We start from the raw sequence: 21,334 nt of genomic DNA, 5'->3' as shown, positions 1-21,334 counted from the left end.
TTCTTCAATGTTTTGAGAGCGTTTGAGTAAGATTGGTGTCAGTTCTTTCTGGAAAGTTTGGTAGAATTCCCCTGTGAAGCCATCTGGCCCTGGGCATTTATTTGTGGGAAGCTTTTTGATGACTGATTGGATCTCTTTGCTTGTGATGGGTTGGTTGAGGTCTTCTATTTCTTCTCCGGTCAGTCTAGGTTGTTCATATGTTTCCAGGAAATTGTCCATTTCTTCTGCATTATCCAGTTTGTTGCCATACAGTTGTTCATAATATCCTCTTATAATTTTTTTAATTTCTTCAGGATCTGCAGTTATGTCACCTTTTTCATTCATTATTTTGTTTATATGGGTCTTCTCTCTTTTTGATTTTGTCAGTCTAGCTAGGGGCTTGTCAATTTTGTTGATCTTCTCCAAGAACCAACTTTTGGTGTTATTTATCCTCTCTATTGTTTTTTTGTTCTCTATGTCATTTATTTCTGCTTTAATCCTTGTTATTTCTTTTCTTCTACTTGGTGTAGGATTGGTTTGCTGTTCATTTTCTAGCTTCTTCAGTTGATCCATTAGTTCTTTGATTTTGGCTCTTTCTTCCTTTTTAATATATGCGTTTAGTGCTATAAATTTCCCCCTTAGCACTGCTTTTGCTGCATCCCATAGGTTTTGGTATGTTGTGTTCTCATTTTCATTCGTCTCTATATATTTAGCAATTTCTCTTGCTATTTCTTCTTTAACCCACTGATTGTTTAGGAGTGTGTTGTTTAACCTCCAGGTATTTGTGAATTTTCTAAGTGTCTGATGGTTTTGACTTCTAATTGTATTCCATTGTGGTCAGAGAATGTATTTTGAATAATTTCAATCTTTTTAAATTCATTGAGACTTCTTTTATGTCCCAGCATATGATCTATTCTGGAGAAAGTTCTGTGAGCACTAGAAAAGTATGTGTATCCTCGTGATTTGGGATGTAATGTCCTGTATATGTCTGTTAAATCTAAGTCATTTATGAGATTGTTTAGGTTTTCAATTTCCTTATTGGTCTTCTGTCTGGTTGATCCATGTATAGGAGAGAGTGATGTGTTGAAGTCTCCCACAATTATTGTGGAAACATCAATTGCTTCCTTTAGTTTTGCGAGTGTTTCTCTCATGTATTTTGTGGCACCTTGATTGGGTGCATAGACATTTACGATTGTTATTTCTTCTTGCTGAATTGCCCCTTTTATTAGCATGTAGTGGCCTTCTTTGTCTCTCAAAACATTGCTGCATTTGAAGTCTATTTTATCTGAGATTAATATTGCTGCACCTGCTTTCTTTTGGCTGTAGCTGGCATGAAATATTTTTTTCCATCCTTTCATTTTCAGTTTCTTTGTGTCCCTGTGTCTAAGATGAGTCTCTTGTATGCAACATATTGATGGTTCATTTTTTTTGATCCATTCTGTGAATCTATATCTTTTAATTGGGGAGTTTAATCCATTTACATTCAACGTTATAACCGTGAAGGCATTTCGTGAATCAGCCATCTTATCCTTTGGTTTATGTTTGTCATATATGTTTTTCCCCTCTGTATTAATATCCTTTATTGTACCCATACCGAATCTCTTTAGCACTGAACCTTTCTACAAGTCTCTCTGTCCTTTCTTTCTTTCTCTGTCTGTAGGGCTCCCTTTAGTATCTCCAGTAGGGCAGTTCTCTTGTTAGCAAATTCTCTCAGCATTTGTTTGTCTGTGAAAAATTTAAGCTCTCCCTCAAATTTGAAGGAGAGCTTTACTGGATAAAGTATTCTTGGCTGGAAATTTTTCTCACTCAGAATTTTAAATATATCGTGCCACTGCCTTCTCGCCTCCATGGTGGCTGCTGAGTAGTCACTACTTAGTCTTATGCTGTTTCCTTTGTATGTGGTGAATTGCTTTTCTCTTGCTGCTTTCAGAACTTGCTCCTTCTCTTCTGTGTTTGACAGTGTGATCAGTATATGTCTCGGAGTGGGTTTATTTGGATTTATTCTATTTGGAGTTCGCTGAGCATTTATGATTTGTGTATTTATGTTGTTTAGAAGATTTGGGAAGTTTTCCCCAACAATTTCTTTGAATACTCTTCCTAGACCTTTACCCTTTTCTTCCCCTTCTGGGACACCAATGAGTCTTATATTCGGACGTTTCATATTATCTATCGTATCCCTGAGGTCCATTTTGATTTTTTCAATTTTTTTCCCCATTCTTTCTTTTATGCTTTCATTTTCCATTCTTTCATCTTCAGGGTCACTGATTCGTTGTTCAACTTCCTCTAGTCTTGTACTATGAGTGTCCAGAATCTTTTTAATTTGGTCAACAGTTTCTTTAATTTCCATAAGATCATCCATTTTTTTATTTAGTCTTGCAATGTCTTCTTTATGCTCTTCTAGGGTCTTCTTGATTTCCTTTATCTCCCGTACTATGGTCTCATTGTTCATCTTTAGTTCTTTGAGTAGCTGCTCTAGGTGCTGTGTCTCTTCTGATCTTTTGATTTGGGTGCTTGGGCTTGGGTTATCCATATCGTCTCGTTTTTTCATATGCTTTATAATTTTCTGTTGTTTTTGGCCTCCTGGCATTTGCTGAACTTGATAGGGTTCTTTTAGGATGTGTAGACCAATTGAAGTTCTTATCTCTAATTTATCAGATCTACAGCTTCGTGGAGTACACTTTCTCTAACTAACCAGAAGGTGGCGTGCACGAGCCACCTGTTCTCCACAAGCCAGTTCTCCCCTGCTTAGCCTTTTTGGTGAGTGGGGGAGTGAGTCTTGTGGGGTCCAATTGGTGTACCAAGCTTGCGTGTGTAGTTGGTGTTACCTGCCCTGTATATGGGGCGTGTTTCTGGGCAGTCAGGGAGGGGGAGTGGCTCCAACAATCACATCTCCCTGGTGATCCTAGAGTTTTAAAGGTGCTGCAATAGTCTAATCCTTCAGTTCAGTCCTGCCACAGTTTGTCTCTGCCACTGACCCACAAGTCCTTGGTATTGGCGTATGGCTCCTGAGACTTGCAAGTGGGCCCCTCTTCCAGGCCGTGCACCCCGGGTCCTCTGTTGAGGGATGACTGTGCTATGTCACAGGTGAGTGCCGTCCCCCCAGGGCAGTTCTGGGCTGCTGGGCTGTGTAGGGAGGCTCCCAGTCTGCTGAACTCATGGCTGAATGGGGCTTTGTTAATTCACACTGCTCCACCTTCCCAACTCTGGGACAATCAGCTGATGTTGCAGGGAAGGCTAATGTCAACGCCCAGTTTTGTGGTGTATGCCTGTTATTTGAAGCACTTCCGTCACACTGGGTTGTCTGGGGCAGCTCTGGGCTATGGGGCTGGCAATGGGCAGGAGTGTTTCCTGTCCACCAGGATGATGGCTGTGAGCGGACACCCCCCTTTTCTTGGGAAGTTGTGGTGTTTAGTGAATTTTCTCTGCCAGTGGATTATTGCCTTTTGTCTCAGAGCTCTATCACCTCTGCTCTTGTCTTGACCTGCCCAAATTGCAAATCTTTGAAGCTTTCTGTATTGGGCTTCTTAGAGTAATTGTTTTAGAAAAAGTAAAAAGGATTAAAAAAAAGGGCCTTCCTCAGAGATCTAATGGGTTATTGAAATGCTAAGAGACAAAGCAATTAGGGCCATTAAGGAAAGGTCCACAGGGCAGAGAGATCAGCTTTTCTTCGGGATTTGCATATGAGCCTCACGGCCTGAGCTCTGCCCTTCCTCTTTCTATGTTCACCAGAACTCCAAAAATCCTCCGCTTTTATTTTGGAGTGTTTCATGTTGTTTTTTTTGTATGCCTGTCTCCTCTCTGCTGGGCTGGCTGCTCTCAGATTCTCTGGTGTCTGGTCTCAGTCTATCTATGGTTGGAGTTTGGATCAGTAGAATGAATTTCTGATAGGGGCCTCAATTGCAGTTCTCCCTTCTCCTTCCCGGAGCTGACAGCCCCTCCTCCCACGGGACTGAGCCTGGCAGGGAGGGGTGCGGGTCCCCTGGCCACAAAAACTTACAGATTTCGCTGATCTCAGCAGTTCCACGTTTTCATGAGTGTTGTATGAAGTATGCCCAAAGTCAGATTGCTCTGTGGTGTCCAGTCCACGCAGTTCCTGGCTTTCTACCTACTTTCCTGGAGGAGTAAGGAAAACATACAGCTCACCAGTCCGCCATCTTGCCCCGCCTCCGGATTGGCTTTTATAAAGGGGGTTTATTTGGTTACAAAGTAACAGTCTGAAAGCCATGAAAATGTCCAAATAAAGGCATCAACACAAGTATACCTTCACTGAAGGAAGGCCAATGGCATCCGGAAAACCTCTGTTAGCTGGGAAGGCACATGGCTGGCCTCTCCTGATTCCAGGTTGTGTTCTCAGCTCCTGTGCATTCTTCAATTCTCTCTTGACTGCAGTACCTCCTTCTGTCTGTGAACACTTTTATAGGACTCCAGTGATTCAATTAAGACCCACCCTGAATGGGTGGGGTAACACCTCTATGGAAATTATCCAATCAAAGGTCTTGCCCATGGTTGATTGAATCACATTTCCATGGGAACACTCAATCAAAGGATTCCAACCTAATCAGCACCAATACATGTGCCCCCACAAGATTGTATCAAAGAACATGGCATTTGGGGGAACATAATACATCCAAACTGGCACATACAGTAATTCTATGTAACTTTCTGAGGAATGTCACAGTTTTCCACAGCATATGCATCATTTTACATTCCCATTAACAAAAATGAGAGTCCCTGTTTCTCTGCATCCTCTCCTACATTTTTTTTTTTTAACAGTAGCCATTCTAGTGGGTATAAAGTGGTATTATTTGCTTTTCCCTGTTAGTTAATGATGTTGAGTATCTTTTCATGTGCTTTTTGACATTTGTATGTCTTCTTTGGAGAAGTGCCTATTCAAGACTTTTGACCGTTTTTTAATTGGGTTATTTGATTTTTTATTATTGAAATAGAGTTGTCAATTTCTCCCTTCAGTTTTGCAGGGTTTCCCTCATGTATAATGGGACACTGTGGTTAGGTGCATATATATTTATGATTGTTATTTCTTCTTGGTAAATTGACCCTTGTATTAATTTATTGTATCGTTCTTTGTCTCTTGTAACAGCTTTTGACTTAAAGTCTATTTGGTCTGATATTAATATACCCCAGCTCTCTTTTGGTTAATAATTGCTTGGATTATCTTTTCCCAACCCTGCACTTTCAACCAATTTTGCCTTTGGGTCTAAGGTGAGTCTGTTGTAAACAACGTATAGTTGGATTGTGATTTTTTTATCCATTTTGCCAATCTTTGTTTTTTGATTGGAGGGTTTAATCTATTAACATTCACTGTTATTACTCTAAAGGCACTACTTGCTTCAGCCATTTTGTCCTTTTTTTAATATTTCATATCTTTTTTGCCTATCTTTCCCTTTATTGCAGCCTTCTTTTTTGTATATTTGATCTTTCGTGATGTATATGACTGATCTCTTTCTCATATCCATTTCTGTTTATTTTAAAAACAGTTTTGTTGTTACCCTGGGTTTGCTTTATACAACTTAAATCTATAACCTACTAGTTTGAAAAGATACCAGTTTAACTTCATAACCATTCTCTGTCATCATATCTCTCCATTTCCCCCCTTTATGTTGTTTTTGTCCCACATTACCTCTTTATATTTTGAGTGTCCGTTATTGGGAAATTGATTATTTCTTATTCAGTTGTATTCTAACTGCTATTGCAATTAAAGAATAGAGTTATGTATTGAGGATACATTTTTTTATTGAGCTTTTTCACAAGTGATACAATTATCCAAATATCCATAGTGTACGATCAGTTGCCCAAGGTACCATCATACAGCTGTGCATCCTGACTACAATCAATTTTTTTTTTCAATTTTTAGAACATTTTCATTACTCCAGAAAAGAAATAAAGACACGAAAAGGAACTTCAAATCCTCCCATACCCCTGACCAACCACCCCCCTCCATTATTGATTCATATTATTGGTATAGTACATTTGTTACTGTTGATGAAAGAATGTTAAAATAGTACTAACTGTAGTATATAGTTTGCAATAGGTATATTTTTTCCTATATGCCCCTCTATTATTAACTTCTAGTTATAGTGTATACACTTGCTTTAGTTCATGAGAGAGATTTTTAATATTTGTACAGTTAATCACGGACATTGTCCACCACAACATTCACTGTTTTATACATTCCCATCTTTTAACCTGCAACTTTCCTTTTGGTGACATACGTGACTCTGAGCTTACCCTTTCCACCTCATTCACAGACTATTCAGCACTATTGGTCATTCTCACAATGTGCTGTCATTCTCACAATGTGCTGCTGTCCACTTCCAAATGTTTAAGTTTACCCTAGTTGAACGTTCTGCTCATAATAAGCAACCACTCCCCATTCTTTAGCCCCTTTCTATATCTGGGTAACTTATATTTTATGTCTATGAGTTTACATGTTATAACTAGTTCATATCAATGAGACCCTGCAATATTTGTCCTTATGTGTCTGTCTTATTTCACTCAATATAGTGCTCTCAGGGTTTCTTCATCAACCCCTTTCTTTTTTTTTTTTATTTTTTATTTTTTTTTAAATTCAGTTTTATTGAAATATATTCACAAACCATACAGTCATCCATGGTATACAATCAACTGTTCACAGTATGATCATATAGTTATGCGTTCATCACCACAATCTATTTCTGAACATTTTCCTTACATCAGAAAGAATCAGAATAAGAATAAAAAATAAAAGTGAAAAGAGAATACCCAAACCATCCCCCCATCCCACCCTATTTGTCATTTAGTTTTTACTCCCATTTTTCTACTGATTTTTTTTCAATTTTTTAACTTTGTTTATCAAAAAATTAAAAACAAACAGGCAAACAACAACCAAAAAAACCCCACAACATTTCAAACAAAGCAATGGATTAAGGAAAACAAATAACCTAAAATAACTACTTTGCTTCCAATATGTTCCTACCATACCCCAAGAAAATTAATAAACCATGTCCAAACAGAGGAGTAAGAAAAACAAATAATCTAAAATAACTACATTGCTTCCAACATGTTCCTACCATACCCCAAGAAAATTAACAACCCCTAAGAAAACAAAGGAATAAGAGAAAAAATAAACCTAAAATAACTCTATTGCTTCCAACATGATCTTACTATATCCAAGAAAGTTTACAAACCATAATCATTCCTGAGCGTTCCCATAACATTGAGATTACCCTCCATAGTTTATCTGTTCTTATTAGATTATCATTCCCCCTCCACTAATTGGTATCTCTAGGTCCCCTACATTCTACAGTATAAAACATTGTACATTTTTCACAGAATTCACATTAGTGGTAACATACAATATCTCTCTTTTTGTGCCTGGCTTATTTTGCTCAGCATTATGTCTTTTTTTTTTTTTTTTTTTTAATCTTCATTTTATTGAGATATATTCATATACCACGCAGTCATACAAAACAAATCGTACTTTCGATTGTTCACAGTAGCATTACATAGTTGTACATTCATCACCCAAATCAATCCCTGACACCTTCATTAGCACACACACAAGAATAACAAGAATAATAATTAGAGTGAAAAAGAGCAATTGAAGTAAAAAAGAACACTGGGTACCTTTGTCTGTTTGTTTCCTTCCCCTATTTTTCTACTCATCCATCCATAAACTAGACAAAGTGGAGTGTGGTCCTTATGTCTTTCCCAATCCCCTTGTCACCCCTCATAAGCTACGTTTTTATACAACTGTCTTCGAGATTCATGGGTTCTGGGTTGTAGTTTGATAGTTTCAGGTATCCACCACCAGCTACCCCAATTCTTTAGAACCTAAAAAGGGTTGTCTAAAGTGTGCGTAAGAGTGCCCACCAGAGTGACCTCTCGGCTCCTTTTGGATTCTCTCTGCCACTGAAGCTTATTTCATTTCCTTTCACATCCCCCTTTTGGTCAAGAAGATGTTCTCCGTCCCACGATGCCAGGTCTACATTCCTCCCCGGGAGTCATATTCCACGTTGCCAGGGAGATTCACTCCCCTGGGTGTCTGATCCCACGTAGGGGGGAGGGCAGTGATTTCACCTTTCAAGTTGGCTTAGCTAGAGAGAGAGGGCCACATCTGAGCAACAAAGAGGCATTCGGGAGGAGGCTCTTAGGCACAACCATAGGGAGGCCTAGCCTCTCCTTTGCAGCAACCGTCTTCCCAAGGGTAAAACCTGTGGTAGAGGGCTCAACCCATCAAACCACCAGTCCCCTATGTCTGTGGTCATGTTAGCCACCATGGAGGTGGCAACCCCTTTCTTTTAAGATGGTTTTGTTCACACACCATACATTGAGTCCTAAGTGAACAATCGATGGTTCCCTGTATAGTCACATATTTATGTATCCACCACCATCACCACTATATATATGAGGACATCTACATTTCTTCCACAAAGAAGGAGGAAGAGTCATAGAAGGTAGAGAGACAAAAGAAAAAAAGGAAAGAGGAAAAAAAAAAAAAAAACCATGACAGCTAGGAAACAACAAAAGGAAAGATAGCATTAAGCCAAAGTAGAATAAAGAGTCAGACAACATCACCAATGCCAAGAATCCCATACCCCTCACCTATGTCCCCATCCTCACAATGCATTTTGTGTTGGTATATTGCCTTTGTTACGTTAAAGGAAGGATAATACAGTGTTTCTGTTAATTACGGTCTCTAGTTTACATTGATTGTATTTTTCCCCCAATCCCCCTATTTTTAACACCTTGCAGTGTTGACATTCATTTGTTCTCCCTCATGTAAAAACATATTTGTACCTTTTATCACAATCGTTGAGCACCTTAGGTTTCACTGAGTTATACAGTCCCAGTCTTTATCTTTCGTTCTGGTGTCCCCCGTGCTCCTAACCTTTCTCTTTCAACCATACTCACAGTCATCCTTGTGCAGTGTACTTACATTGCTGTGCTACTACCTCCCAAAATTGTGTTCTAAACCTCTTACTCCTGTCTTTTCCTTTCTGTCTGTAGTGCTCCCTTTAGTGTTTTCTGTACAGCAAGTATCTTGTTCACAAACTCTCTCATTGTCTATTTGTCAGATAATATTTTAAGCTCTCCCTCACATTTGAAGGACAGTTTTGCCAGATATAGGATTCTTGGTTGGTGGTTCTTCTCTTTTTTAGTATCTTAAATATCACACCACTTCCTTCTTGTCTCCTTGGTTTCTGCTGAGAAGTCCATACATAGTCTTAAGCTTCCTTTGTATGTGACGGATCGCTTTTCTCTTGCTGCTTTCAGTATTCTCTCTTTATCTTTGATGTTTGATAATCTGATTATTAAGTGTCTTGGTGTAGGCCTATTCAGATCTATTCTGTTTGGGGTATGCTGTACTTCTTGGATCTGTAATTTTATGTCTTTCATAAATGATGGGAAATTTTCATTGATTATTTCCTCTATTATTGCTTCTGCCCCTTTTCCCTTCTCTTGTCCTTCTGGAACACCAATGACTCGTATTGCGTTTCATGTTGTCATTTAATTCCCAGAGACCTTCCTTATATTTTTCCATTCTTTTTTCTGTCTGTTCTTTTGTGTGTAGGCTTTCAGGTGTCTTGTTCTTCAGTTCCTAAGTGTCTTCTTCTGCCTCTTGAGATCTGCTGTTGTATGTTTCTATTGTGTCTTTCATCTCTTGTGTTGTGCCTTTCATTTCCATAGATTTTTGCCAGTTATTTTTTCGAACTTTCAATTTCTACCTTATGTATGCCCAGTGTTTTCATTATATGCTTCATCTCTTTTGCCGTACATCCCTAAAGTTTTTGAATTGATTTAGCATTAGTTGTTTGAATTCCTGTATCTCAGTTGAAGTGTAAGTTTGTTCCTTTGACTGGACCATAAGTTTGTTTTTCTTAGTGTAGGTTGTAGTTTTCTGTTGTCTAGGCATCAGGTTTCCTTGGTTACCCCAATCAGGTTTTCCTAGACCAGAAGGGGCTCAGGTTTCAGAAGGAGGCAGTAGTATCAGGTCTCCCTGAGGGTGCGTCTTAGAAGATTGATACACCCTTTGAGGCCTCAAGCCACTGTGCTTTTCTGCCCAGCAGGTGGCACCATCAGCCTGTCCCTCCAGACTGGTATAAGGAGGTGTGGCCTGTGGCTGTTTACCCCTAGGCTCTGGGGTCTGGTTCTGAATGGAAGCAGGTAGTAGGATACCACCTCTTTCATCTTAGGGAACATACACTCTCTGGGGAGATGTCATTTGCATTCAACTATTTCTTTGACTCTGCTGTCTCCACCCTTGTCTGGGTCAGAGTGCTCGGAACTGAAAATGGCTGAGGCTTTCTCCACTGAGCCGAGAAAGGGACAGAAATCCCCACTTCAGACACAGTCTGCGACCATCCTCAGTTTCACCTGTCGGCCAGAGATAGCACCCAGCCCTCTGGGCTCCCCCTCCCTCCCAGAGAGGTCCTCCACTCTACAAGGTCAGCTGACACCAAAAGCCTCTGTTTGTTGGGGATTCGTAGCTTGTATTAAGCAGTCAACATTTGTTAATTAAAACCCCAGTTGGAGCTGGGCTGAGGTACATGTGCTTGTTCAGAGAGTGCTACTCTCTAGCACAGCAATGCTTTGCAGTTTGGGCTGCCATGGGGGAGGGGCTCTTGGCTCGCATTCGCAGTTTTGCTTACGGATTTTATGCTGCGATCTCAGGCATTCCTCCCAATTCAGGTTGGTCTATGATGTGTGGACAGTCACGTTTGTCACCCAGCAGTTATTCCAGATTATTTACTAGTTGTTCCTGGTTGTTTATTATTTGTTCCAGGGGGATTAACTAGCTTCCACTCCTCTCTATGCTACCATCTTCTTCTGACTCACTATTTGGTTTTATAATAAGCTTCAAAGTCAGGGAGTGTAAGTCCCCCCACTTCGTTTTTCTTTTTTAAAGTGACTTTAGCAATTCAAGGCATAGTCCCTTTCCAAATAAATTTGATAACTAGCTTTTCCAGGTCTGCAAAGTAGGTTGTTGGAATTTTGATTGGGATTGCATTGAATCTGTAGATGAGTTTGGGTAGAATTGACATCTTAATGACATTTAGCCTTCCTATCCATGAACATGGAATATTTTTCCATCTTTTAAGGTCCCTTTCTATTTCTTTTAGTAGAGTTATGTAGTTTTCTTTGTATAGGTCTTTTACATCTTTGGTTAAGTTTATTCCTAGGTACTTGATTTTTTTAGTTGCTATTGAAAACGGTATGTTTTTCTTGAGTGTCTCTTCAGTTTGTTCATTTCTAGCATATAGAAACATTACTGACTTATGTGCATTAATCTTGTATCCCGCTACTTGACTAAATTTGTTTATTAGCTCTAGTAGCTGTATCATGAATTTCTCAGGGTTTTCCAGATAGAAGCTCATATCATCTGCTAACAATGACAGTTTTACTTCTTCTTTTCCAATGTGGATGCCTTTTATTTCTTTGTCTTGCCGGATTGCCCTGGCTAGCTCTTCCAGCACAATGTTGAATAACAGTGGTGATAGCGGGCATCCTTGTCTTGTTCCTGATCTTAGAGGGAAGGCTTTCAGTCTCTCACCATTGAGTACTATGCTGGCTGTGGGTTTTTCATATATTCCCTTTATCATATTGAGGAAGTTTCCTTCAATTCCTACCTTGAAGTGTTTTTATCAAAAAGTGATGTTGGATTTTGTCAAATGCTTTTTCAGCATCTATTGAGATGATCATTTGATTTTTCCCTTTTGATTTTTTAATGTGTTGTAATACATTGATTTTCTTATGTTGAACCATCCTTGCATGCCTGGAATGAACCCCACTTGGTCATGGTGTATGATTTTTTTAATGTGTCTTTGGATTCGATTTGCAAGTATTTTGTTGAGGATTTTTGCATCTATATTCATTAGGGAGATTGGCCAGTAGTTTTCCTTTTTTGTAACATCTTTGCCTGGTTTTGGTATCAGATTGATGTTAGCTTCATAAAACAAGTTAGGTAGTGTTCCATTTTCTTCAATGTTTTGAAAGAATTTAAGTAAGATTGGTGTCAGTTCTTTTTGGAAAGTTTGATAGAATTCCCCTGTGAAGCCATCTGGCCCTGGGCATTTATTTGTGGGAAGATTTTTGATGACTGATTGGATCTCTTTGCTTGTGATTGGTTGGTTGAGGTCTTGTATTTCTTCTCTGGTCAGTCTGGGTTGTTCATATGTTTCCAGGAAATTGTCCATTTCCTCTACATTATCCAGTTTGTTGCCATACAGTTGTTCATAGTATCCTCTTGTAATTTTTTTAATTTCTTCAGTGTCTACGGTAATGTCACCTTTCTCATTCATTATTTTGTTTATATGGGTCTTCTCTCTTTTTGATTTTGTCAGTCTAGCTAGGGGCTTGTCAATATTGTTGATCTTCTCAAAGAACCAACTTTAGGTGTTATTTATCCTCTCTATTGTTTTTTTGTTCTCTGTCATTTCTGCTTTAATCCTTGTTATTTCTTTTCTTCTACTTGGTTTAGGATTGGTTTGCTGTTCATTTTCTAGCCTCTTCAGTTGATCCATTAGTTCTTTGATTTTGGCTCTTTCTTCCTTTTTAATATATGCGTTTAGTGCTATAAATTTCCCCCTCAGTATCGCTTTTGCTGCATCCCATAGGTTTTGGTATGTTGTGTTCTCATTTTCATTCGTCTCTATATATTTAGCAATTTCTCTTGCTATTTCTTCTTTAACCCACTGATTGTTTAGGAGTGTGTTGTTTAACCTCCAGGTATTTGTGAATTTTCTAAGTGTCTGATGGTTATTGACTTCTAATTGTATTCCATTGTGGTCAGAGGATGTGCTTTGAATAATTTCAATCTTTTTAAATTTATTGAGGCTTGTTTTATGTCCCAGCATATGATCTATTCTGGAGAAAGTTCCATAAGCACTAGAGAAGAATGTGTATCCTGGTGATTTGGGCTGTACTGTTCTATATATGTCTGTTAAATCCAATTCATTTATCAGATTGCTTAGGTTTTCAGTTTCCTTACTGGTCTTCTGTCTGGTTGATCTATCTATAGGAGAGAGTGATGTGTTGAAGTCTCCCACATTTATTGTGGAAACATCAATTGCTTCCTTTAGTTTTGCCAGTGTTTCTCTCATGTATTTTGTGGCACCTTGATTGGGTGCATAAACATTTATGATTGTTATTTCTTCTTGTTGAATTGCCATTTCATTAGTATGTAGTAGCCTTCTTTGTCTCTCAAAACATCCCTGCATTTCAAGTCTATTTTATCTGAGATTAATATTGCTACACCTGCTTTCTTTTGGCTGTAGCTGGCATGAAATATTTTTTTCCATCCTTTCACTTTCAATTTCTTTGTGTCCCTGTGTCTAAGATGGGTCTCTTGTATGCAACATATTGATGATTCATTTTTTTTGATCCATTCTGTCTGTCTGTATCTTTTAATTGGGGAGTTTAATCCATTTACATTCAACGTTATAACTGTGAAGGCGTTTCTTGAATCAGCCATCTTATTCTTTGGTTTACGTTTGTCATATGTATTTTTTTCCTCTCTCTATTAATATCCTTTAATGTACCCATACATTCTCTCAGCATTTGTTTGTCTGTGAAAAATTTAAGCTCTCCCTCCAATTTGAAGGAGAGCTTTGCTGGATAAAGTATTCTTGGTTGGAAACTTTTCTCACTCAGAATTTTAAATATGTCATACCACTGCTTTCTCGCCTCCATGGTGGCTGCTGAGTAGTCATTACTTAGTCTTATGCTGTTTCCTTTGTATGTGGTGATTTGCTTTCCTCTTGCTGCTTTCAGAACTTGCTCCTTCTGTTCCGTATTTGACAGGGTGATCAGAATATGTCTCAGAGCGGGTTTTTTTGGATTTATTCTATTTGGAGTTTGCCGGGCATTTATGATTTGTGTATTTATGGTGTTTAGAAGATTTGGGAAGTTTTCCCCAACAATTTCTTTGAATACTCTTTCTAGACCTTTACCCTTCTCTTCCCCTCCTGGGACACCAATGAGTCTTAAGTTTGGACGTTTTATTTTATGCATCATATCCCTGAGGTCCGTTTCGATTTTTTCGATTTTTTTCCCCATTCTTTCTTTTGTTCTTTCATTTTCCGTTCTGTCATCTTCCAGGTCACTGATTCGTTGTTCAACTTCCTCTATTCTTGTACTATGAGTATCCAGAATCTTTTTAATTTGGTCAACAGTTTATTTAATTTCCATAAGATCATCTATTTTTTTAGTCAGTCTTGCAATGTCTTCTTTATGCTCTTCTAGGGTCTTCTTGATGTCCTTTATATCCTGTGCTGTGCTCTTCTTCATGTCCTTTATATCCCGTGCTATGTTCTCATCGTTCATCTTTAGTTCTTTGATTAGTTGCTCTAGGTACTGTGTCTCCTCTGATATGTTGATTTGGGTGCTTGGGCTTGGGTTATCCATAGCATCCGGTTTTTTCATATGCAGTAAAATTTTCTGTTGTTTTTGGCCTCTTGGCATTTGCTTAACTTGATAGGGTTCTTTTAGGATTTGTAGACCAATTGAAATCCTTATCTCTAATTTGTCTGATCTACAGCTTCATGGAGTACAGTTTCTCTAACCAGCAGGTGGCTTCCACGAGCCACTTTTTCCCCTCAAGCCAGTTCTCCACCACTTTGCCTTTGTGGTGAGTGGGGGAGTGAGTCTTGTGGGGTCCAATTGGTGTACCAGGTTTGCGTGTGTCGTTGGTATTGCCCACCCTGTGTATGGGGCGTGTGTCTGGGCGGTCAGGGAGGGGAGACGGCTCTAACAATCAAATCTCCCTGTTGTTCCTGGAGTTTTAAAGCTGCTGCAGTGGTCTAATCTTTCAGTTCAGTCCTGCCACAGTTTGTCTCTGCCAGTGACCCAAAAGTCCTTGGTGTGGCCCCTGAGACTTGCGAGTCGGTCCGTCTTCCAGGCCGTGCACCCCCTGGTCCTCTGTTGAGGGATGACTGTGCTATGTCACAGGTGAGTGCCATCCCCCCAGGGCGGTTCTGGGCTGCAGGGCTGTGTAGGGAGCCTCCCAGTCTGTTGAGCGGATGCCCCCCTCTTCTTGGGAAGTTGTGTGTAGTGAATTTTCTCAGCCACTGGATTATTGCCTTTTGTCTCAGAGCTCTCTTAGTTCTGCTCTTGTCTTGACCTGCCCAAATTGCAAGTCTTTGAGGCTTTCTGTATTGGGCTTCTTAGAGTAATTGTTTTAGAAAAAGAAAAAAAAGGTTGAAAAAAAAAAGGGGGGGCCCTCCTTACAGATCTAATGGGTTATTGAAATGCTAAAAGACAAAGCAATAAGTACCATTAAGGAAAAGTCCAGGGGACAGAGAGATCAGTTTTTCTTTGGGATTTGCATATGAGCCTCAGGGCCTGAGCTCTGCTCTTCCCCTTTCTATGTTCACCAGAACTCCAAAAAGCCTCCGCTTTTCTTTTTGGGCTTTTCTTGCTGTTTCTTGCTATCCGTATCTCCTCTCTACTGGGCTGGCTGCTCTCAGATTCTCTGGTGTCTGGTCTCAGTCTATCTATGTTTGGAGTTTGGATCAGTAGAATGAATTTCTGAAAAGAGCCGCCACTGCGTTCTCTCTTCTCCTTCCCAGTGCTGATGGCCCCTCCTCCCACAGGACTGAGCCTGGCAGGGAGGGGCGTGGGTCCCCTGGCCCCAAAAACTTACAGATTTCGCTGATCTCAGCATTTCAACGTGTTCATGAGTGTTGTATGAAGTATGCCCAAAGTCGCATTGCTCTGCGGTGTCCATTCCACGCAGTTCCTGGCTTTCTGCCTACTTTCCTGGAGGAGTAACTAAAACATACACGTTACCAATCCGCCATCTTGCCCTTCCTTCACTATTTGGTTTTACATTTACTTATTTAGTTATCTTTACTGAAGATCTTCACTTTTTCTTACTGGCTCTGGCCACTTTCTCCTGTCTTTCATTTCAACCTGAAGAACTCCTTTTGGCAGTTTTTATAGGGCAGGATTAATAATGAACTCTCTCAGTTTTGTTTATCTGTGAATCTCTTAAACTTTTTGAAGGGCAGTTTGACTGGAAGTTTTTCTCTTTCAGTGCCTTAAATATATCATACTACTGCCTTCTCATCTCCATGGTTTCTGTTGAGAAATCAGAACTTAGTCTTATTGGATCCCTTGGATGTGCCCAAATCACTTTTCTCTTGTTACTTTCAGAATTCTATCTTTGGCATTTGATATTCTGATTATTATGTGTCTTGGAGTCGGTCTATTAGGGTTTATCCTGTTTCAAATACATTGCACTTTTGCACTTGCATATTTATGTCTCTTTTAAGAGCTGTGGAATTTTTGGCTGTTATTTCCTCAAGAATTTTTTCTGCCCCCTTTCCCTTTTCTTCTTCAGCTCTTTTCACGCTTATGTTGGAACGCTTCATGCTGTCACACAAATCCCTTAAACACTGCTCAATTTTTTCTATTCTTTATCTTTTCTTCTGACTGTATGATTTTGATTGTCCTGTCTTTAATTTGCTGATTCTTTCTTCTGCCTTTTCAAATCTGCTGTTACATGCCTCTAGTGTATTTTTAATCTCCATTACTATACTTTTCATCCCCATAATCTGTTTTGTTTGTTTTTAAACTTCCTAGTTTTTCTTTTTGCTCACATGTTGTCTTCTCTTTAGCTCTATGCCTGCCATTAATTTATTATTACCCATATTTTCCTTCTTCTTCTTTAATTGGTTTAGGAGATTTGTTTGAACTTCTTTGATTGGTAGTTCCATAGTCTGTGTCTCCTCTAAAGTTCTTCCCTTTGAGCCATATCTTCCTGTTTCTTATTATGACTTATAATTTTTTGCTGATATCTGGACTTCTAACTATTTTTATGGGCTTACTCTGAAAGTCAGTTTTCTCTCTTGCCTAATGTTTTACTGTAGATTGGCTATGTACTAAGGCTGTTCTTCAATGCTTTTTCCAGCTTTTACTGAACCTTTAGAGTAGCTTTTGTTTAACCGTTTGGATTTTCTCAGGTCTTCTGTTTCTCCTTCTTGCCCTGGACATGTTGTGCAACTTTTAAAATTGCCCTTTTATCTGTATTGTTTGTTTCCCAGGAGGCTTTCTTCCCTCTGTTCCTTCTCCAAGAGTCCTTTCTCCCCAGCTCCTGTGATTTGCTCAACTGTTCTCCCTCACTCTCTGCCCCTTTTACATTACCTTTTTCAGTCCTGGGGCCCATCCTGCCTTACATCCCTTCAGTTTTCCCTTTTTTTCCATGAGGCTTTTCTGCCCCCAGTAACTTCCACATTAGGGTGTCTCACTCCAGGGAACCAGATGTGGTCAGCATTTGTTTAGGAGTTCCAGCAAGTAGAGATTGGATTCGATGTTTGCACTGCCTACCAACACTTCTGCTACAGAGCCCTTTTGTTTCCTGGGGACTCTTTTGTATGCATGCTTCTTGGGTTCTGCACTGGGTCTTGTGGCCATGGGATCCTATGCCTGGATGTTCATGGGGTTCTAACTTGCTTCCATGAATGGCTCTGTGGTCTGGGTGCACGTCAGGATGTGCCTGGGCTGTGCTGCCACTGTGTGACTCTTTAACTGTGTGCAACTCAGTAAAGGAGAGTGATTTGGACTAGCAGGTTTGAATTTCAGATATCTTACCTACTCTCCTCAATCCCAACCAATTCAGAATTTGTAGATTTTCTCCAGACTCTGTCATCCCCCAAAGTTCCAAGCAAATGGGATTTGTCCTTTTATTAGTTCCTTTTTTATTAGTTTCTGAGGAGAGACTTATCTGGTGGATGTCTTATGTCACCATCTTGATGATGTTTTCCTCTGTAACTTTTTCATCGGTATCCTTTTCTTACCTTATTGTATTGGATAGAATGTCTAGCACTATGTTGAATAACAGTGGAGAGAGTGAGCATCCTTGCCTTGTTCCCTTTCTTAGGGGATAAGCATTGAGTTTTTGACCATTATGTATAATATTAGCTGTAGTGTTTTTTTTTTGTTGTTTTTTTACTTTTTAATGAAGGAAGCTGAAATTTTATTTGCAAACTCTTCAGAGATTATTACAAATACAAAGTATCCATTTAAAAAGTGTCCCAAATCAAACTGAAGGCACATCATCAAAATAAAACACTGTGACATTAAGAATTCTTTGAGACTGTAGTATTTTCACATTACTTTGTTTTTAACCATTTGAATGTAGATTACATTTTTAACATTTATTAAAGACATGAAATAATGTAGTATTTGTTAAAGCACAATCATAAAATAGAGGAACTTAAGAAGACAAAGATCAAATCTGCTTCATACGCAGGATGGGGCAACCTCGTGCATAATACGACATTTATCTTTCCCAAAAAAGTTTGCTAGAAACAGCTCCCATGTTAAGTGTTTAAAAATAAAAAGGTCTCCTTTTTTAGAAAAATCAAGACATCATTTTATTAGTAAAGCCTATTTTTCCCCTCAATCTTATAGTTGGGTTATCTTCATGTAGAAACTAAATTTCTGAGATAAGAACAAATTTTGTTACAGTATAAAAATCTTAGGAACAACAAATTACAGATATTCAATTTTTAAAAAACAAAAATGTTTTCCTTTCTAAAATGTAAACATCCAGTAAATAAAACACACATGGTATTCCAGGTACAGAAACACCGGTAATTCACTTATGAAAGAGATGTATTTTGGTATGTTTGGTGGTAGGATTTGTGTTTAAGTATAAAGCACTTCACCAAAAGAACCAGGTCATTATTATTTAAAAGATCCACTCTTTCACCCAGTTTCCTTATTTGAGCAGAAATGCATCAATTTCTGTAGAATTTTGGCTATAGGACCATGCCACAGGAAAGGTCTGAAATATCTAAAAGTTGTTTGGCTAGAGAAAAGTTTTCTTGAAACATGGAGATGGTCATTCATCACTTTGTACTTGAAGGCCTTCCTCAATGAACTTCTTCCCAATCTTCAGAGAAAAGCACAGGATCTGGGCTCCCGGAAGGGATTGCTCTCGGGTGGAACCCCGACCAGCAGGCCGTCCTTGCAGGCATTCTGCACACAGTACTGTTGAAGCTCTGCAGCCGCCTGAGAGACCTTGAGCCTCTCCACACCGGCCTCCAGCTTGAGCTGCTCCACCAGGCACTGCTGAGCGTTCATGCTGGCCCCGGAAGACATGGCAGCGGCAGCGGCGGCACCTGTACTTTTTTTATTAGATGTTCTTTATCAAATTGAGAAAGTTCCCCTCTATTCCTGGTTTTTCTTAGAATTTTTTTGTGAATGGATGTTGAATTTTATCAAATGTCTATTGATATGATCATGTAATTATTTTTTTTTTAATCTGCTTAATATGGTGGCTCATACTGATTGACTTTCAAATATTGAACTAACCGTGCATCCCCTGGTATTATGAGTGAGTTTAGATTGAAACCTAGATATTTTGGATATTATGTTATGAGGCTCTAGATATTATTCATACTTTTTGTTTTATCTGGCTATCTATACAGCTGTCTCACTGAGGGGAGGGACTGCTGCCTCCCTACTACCCAGTGTGGATAGAAGTCTAGGTTCCTCCTAGGTTTACAGAAGCCTAATGAGTACTGGATGGAGAATCTCCTCACTCCTCCTGAGTGTGGGTGGGAGTTCTGGGTCCCCACTAGGCCTCCACTGATACGTCTGTGGCTGGGAGAGGTGGTAGAAGTGCCTGATTACTACTCCCCACATAGCCTCCACTTAATTCATTACAGCCTGGTAATGGTGGAAGTGTAGGCCTCCCATTACATTTTTCTGGAACAAGTAGGGTTGGCTCATAGATTTTTTTATGGTTAGCTGGAGTAAAGTAATTTTTATCTAAAAGTTTTTTGTTTTGCTAGATTGCCCCTTTCCTAGTCCTTTGGCTGGAGAAGGTAGGCTTTTTCTTGGGGGATTTTTAAAAAATTAGTTTTATCAAAAAACATTTAAATTTGCAATCATTATATACCCACTTACCTCCTCCTCCCATACCCTAGTAACCTTTAATCTACTTTCTGTCTCCACAAATTTGCTATTTCTAAATATTTTCTATAAGTGAAATCACAAAATATCTGCTCTTATATGCCTTTCTTATTTCTCTCAGCATAATGTTTTCATGGTTCATTCATGTTGCAGCATATCCCAGACTTTTATTCCTTTTATAGTCGAATAATATTCCACTGTGTGTATGTACCACATTTGGTTTATCCACTCATTTGTTATTGGACATTTGGGTTGTTTCCAGCTTTTGGTGTTGTGAATAATGCTCCAAAAAACACTGTTGTATGGGTATCTGGTTGTAAGCCTGTCTTCTCTCTCTTCGAGTACATATCTAAAAGTGGGATTTCTGGGTCAAATAGTAGTTCTGTATTTAGCTTTTTGTGGAACTGCCATATTTGCATTCCGCAGTGGGTACAACATTTTTCATTCCCACCGACAATGAACTACAGTTCCAATTTCTCTGTATCTTTTCCAACACTTGTTATTTTCTGTTTTTTGTTTTGCTTTGCTTTGCTTTTTGACAATAACAATCCTTGTGGGTATGAACTGGTATTTCTTTGTGGTTTCGATTTGCATTTCCCTAATGGATAATGATGTTAAGTATCTTTTCATATACTTAGTCACCATTGAATATCTTCTTTCGAGAAATGTCTATTTACGTCATTGCTCATTTTTAAATTACATTATTTGTCTTTTTGTTGGTGAGTTATAAGCACTCTGAATATACTCTGTTCAGTCCTTATCGAAGATATGATTTGCAACTATTTTCTCTCATTCTGTAAGTTTGTTTTTTCACTTTCTTGGTGGTGTCTTTTAATTACAAAAGTATTTAATTTTGATAAAGTCCAGTTTATTTTTTCTTTTGCTGCTCATGCTTTTGATGTCACCTCTAAAATCCATTGCTGAATCCAAGGTCATAAAAATTTGCCCCATGATACCTTCTGAGAGTTTTATAATTTTAACTCCTATATTTAGGTCCTTTAACCATATAGAGCTGATTTTTGTATATGGTGTGAAGTAGGGGTCCAGTTTCATTCTTTTGAATGTGGAAATCCACCTTTCCCAGTACCATTTGTTGAAGAGACCCTTCTTTCCACATTGCATGTCATTGTACCCTTGTGAAAACTCATTTGGCCATTAATGTTTGAGTCTATTTCTGGACTTTCAGTTCTATTCCTTTGGTTTATATGTCTACCTTTATGCTAGTGCCATGCTGTTGATTACTGTAGATTTGTACCAACTTTTGAAATTGGGGAATGTGAGTTTTCCAGCTTTGTTCTTCATAATTGCTTTGGCTATTTGGGGCCCCTTGCAATTCCATATGAATTGAGGATTGACTTGTCCATTTTTGCAAAAAAGACTGCTGCAGTTTTGATGGGGAATGCATCAAATCTGTAAATAGCTTTGGTTAGTATTT

General features: G+C 38.9%; 2 protein-coding genes across 14 annotated transcripts in view; one reads left to right on the top strand and one right to left on the bottom strand.

Moving 5' to 3' along the window:
* CCDC138 (coiled-coil domain containing 138) overlaps positions 1-21,334 on the top strand; it is a 121,018-nt gene that overhangs the window by 52,572 nt on the left and 47,112 nt on the right. The gene's annotated exons all lie outside the window — the stretch shown is intronic.
* LOC119512469 (guanine nucleotide-binding protein G(I)/G(S)/G(O) subunit gamma-10-like) lies at positions 18,877-19,083 on the bottom strand. Its single transcript, XM_037807158.1, has one exon. It carries the CDS (start codon positions 19,081-19,083, stop codon positions 18,877-18,879), a length of 207 nt encoding a protein of 68 aa, XP_037663086.1.

The sequence above is a fragment of the Choloepus didactylus genome, chromosome 17, assembly GCF_015220235.1.
Source record: "Choloepus didactylus isolate mChoDid1 chromosome 17, mChoDid1.pri, whole genome shotgun sequence".
In the NCBI taxonomy this organism is placed as follows: domain Eukaryota; kingdom Metazoa; phylum Chordata; class Mammalia; order Pilosa; family Megalonychidae; genus Choloepus; species Choloepus didactylus.
The sequence above is the reverse complement of the archived record's forward strand: the minus strand, read 5'-3'. Positions and strand labels throughout refer to the sequence as shown.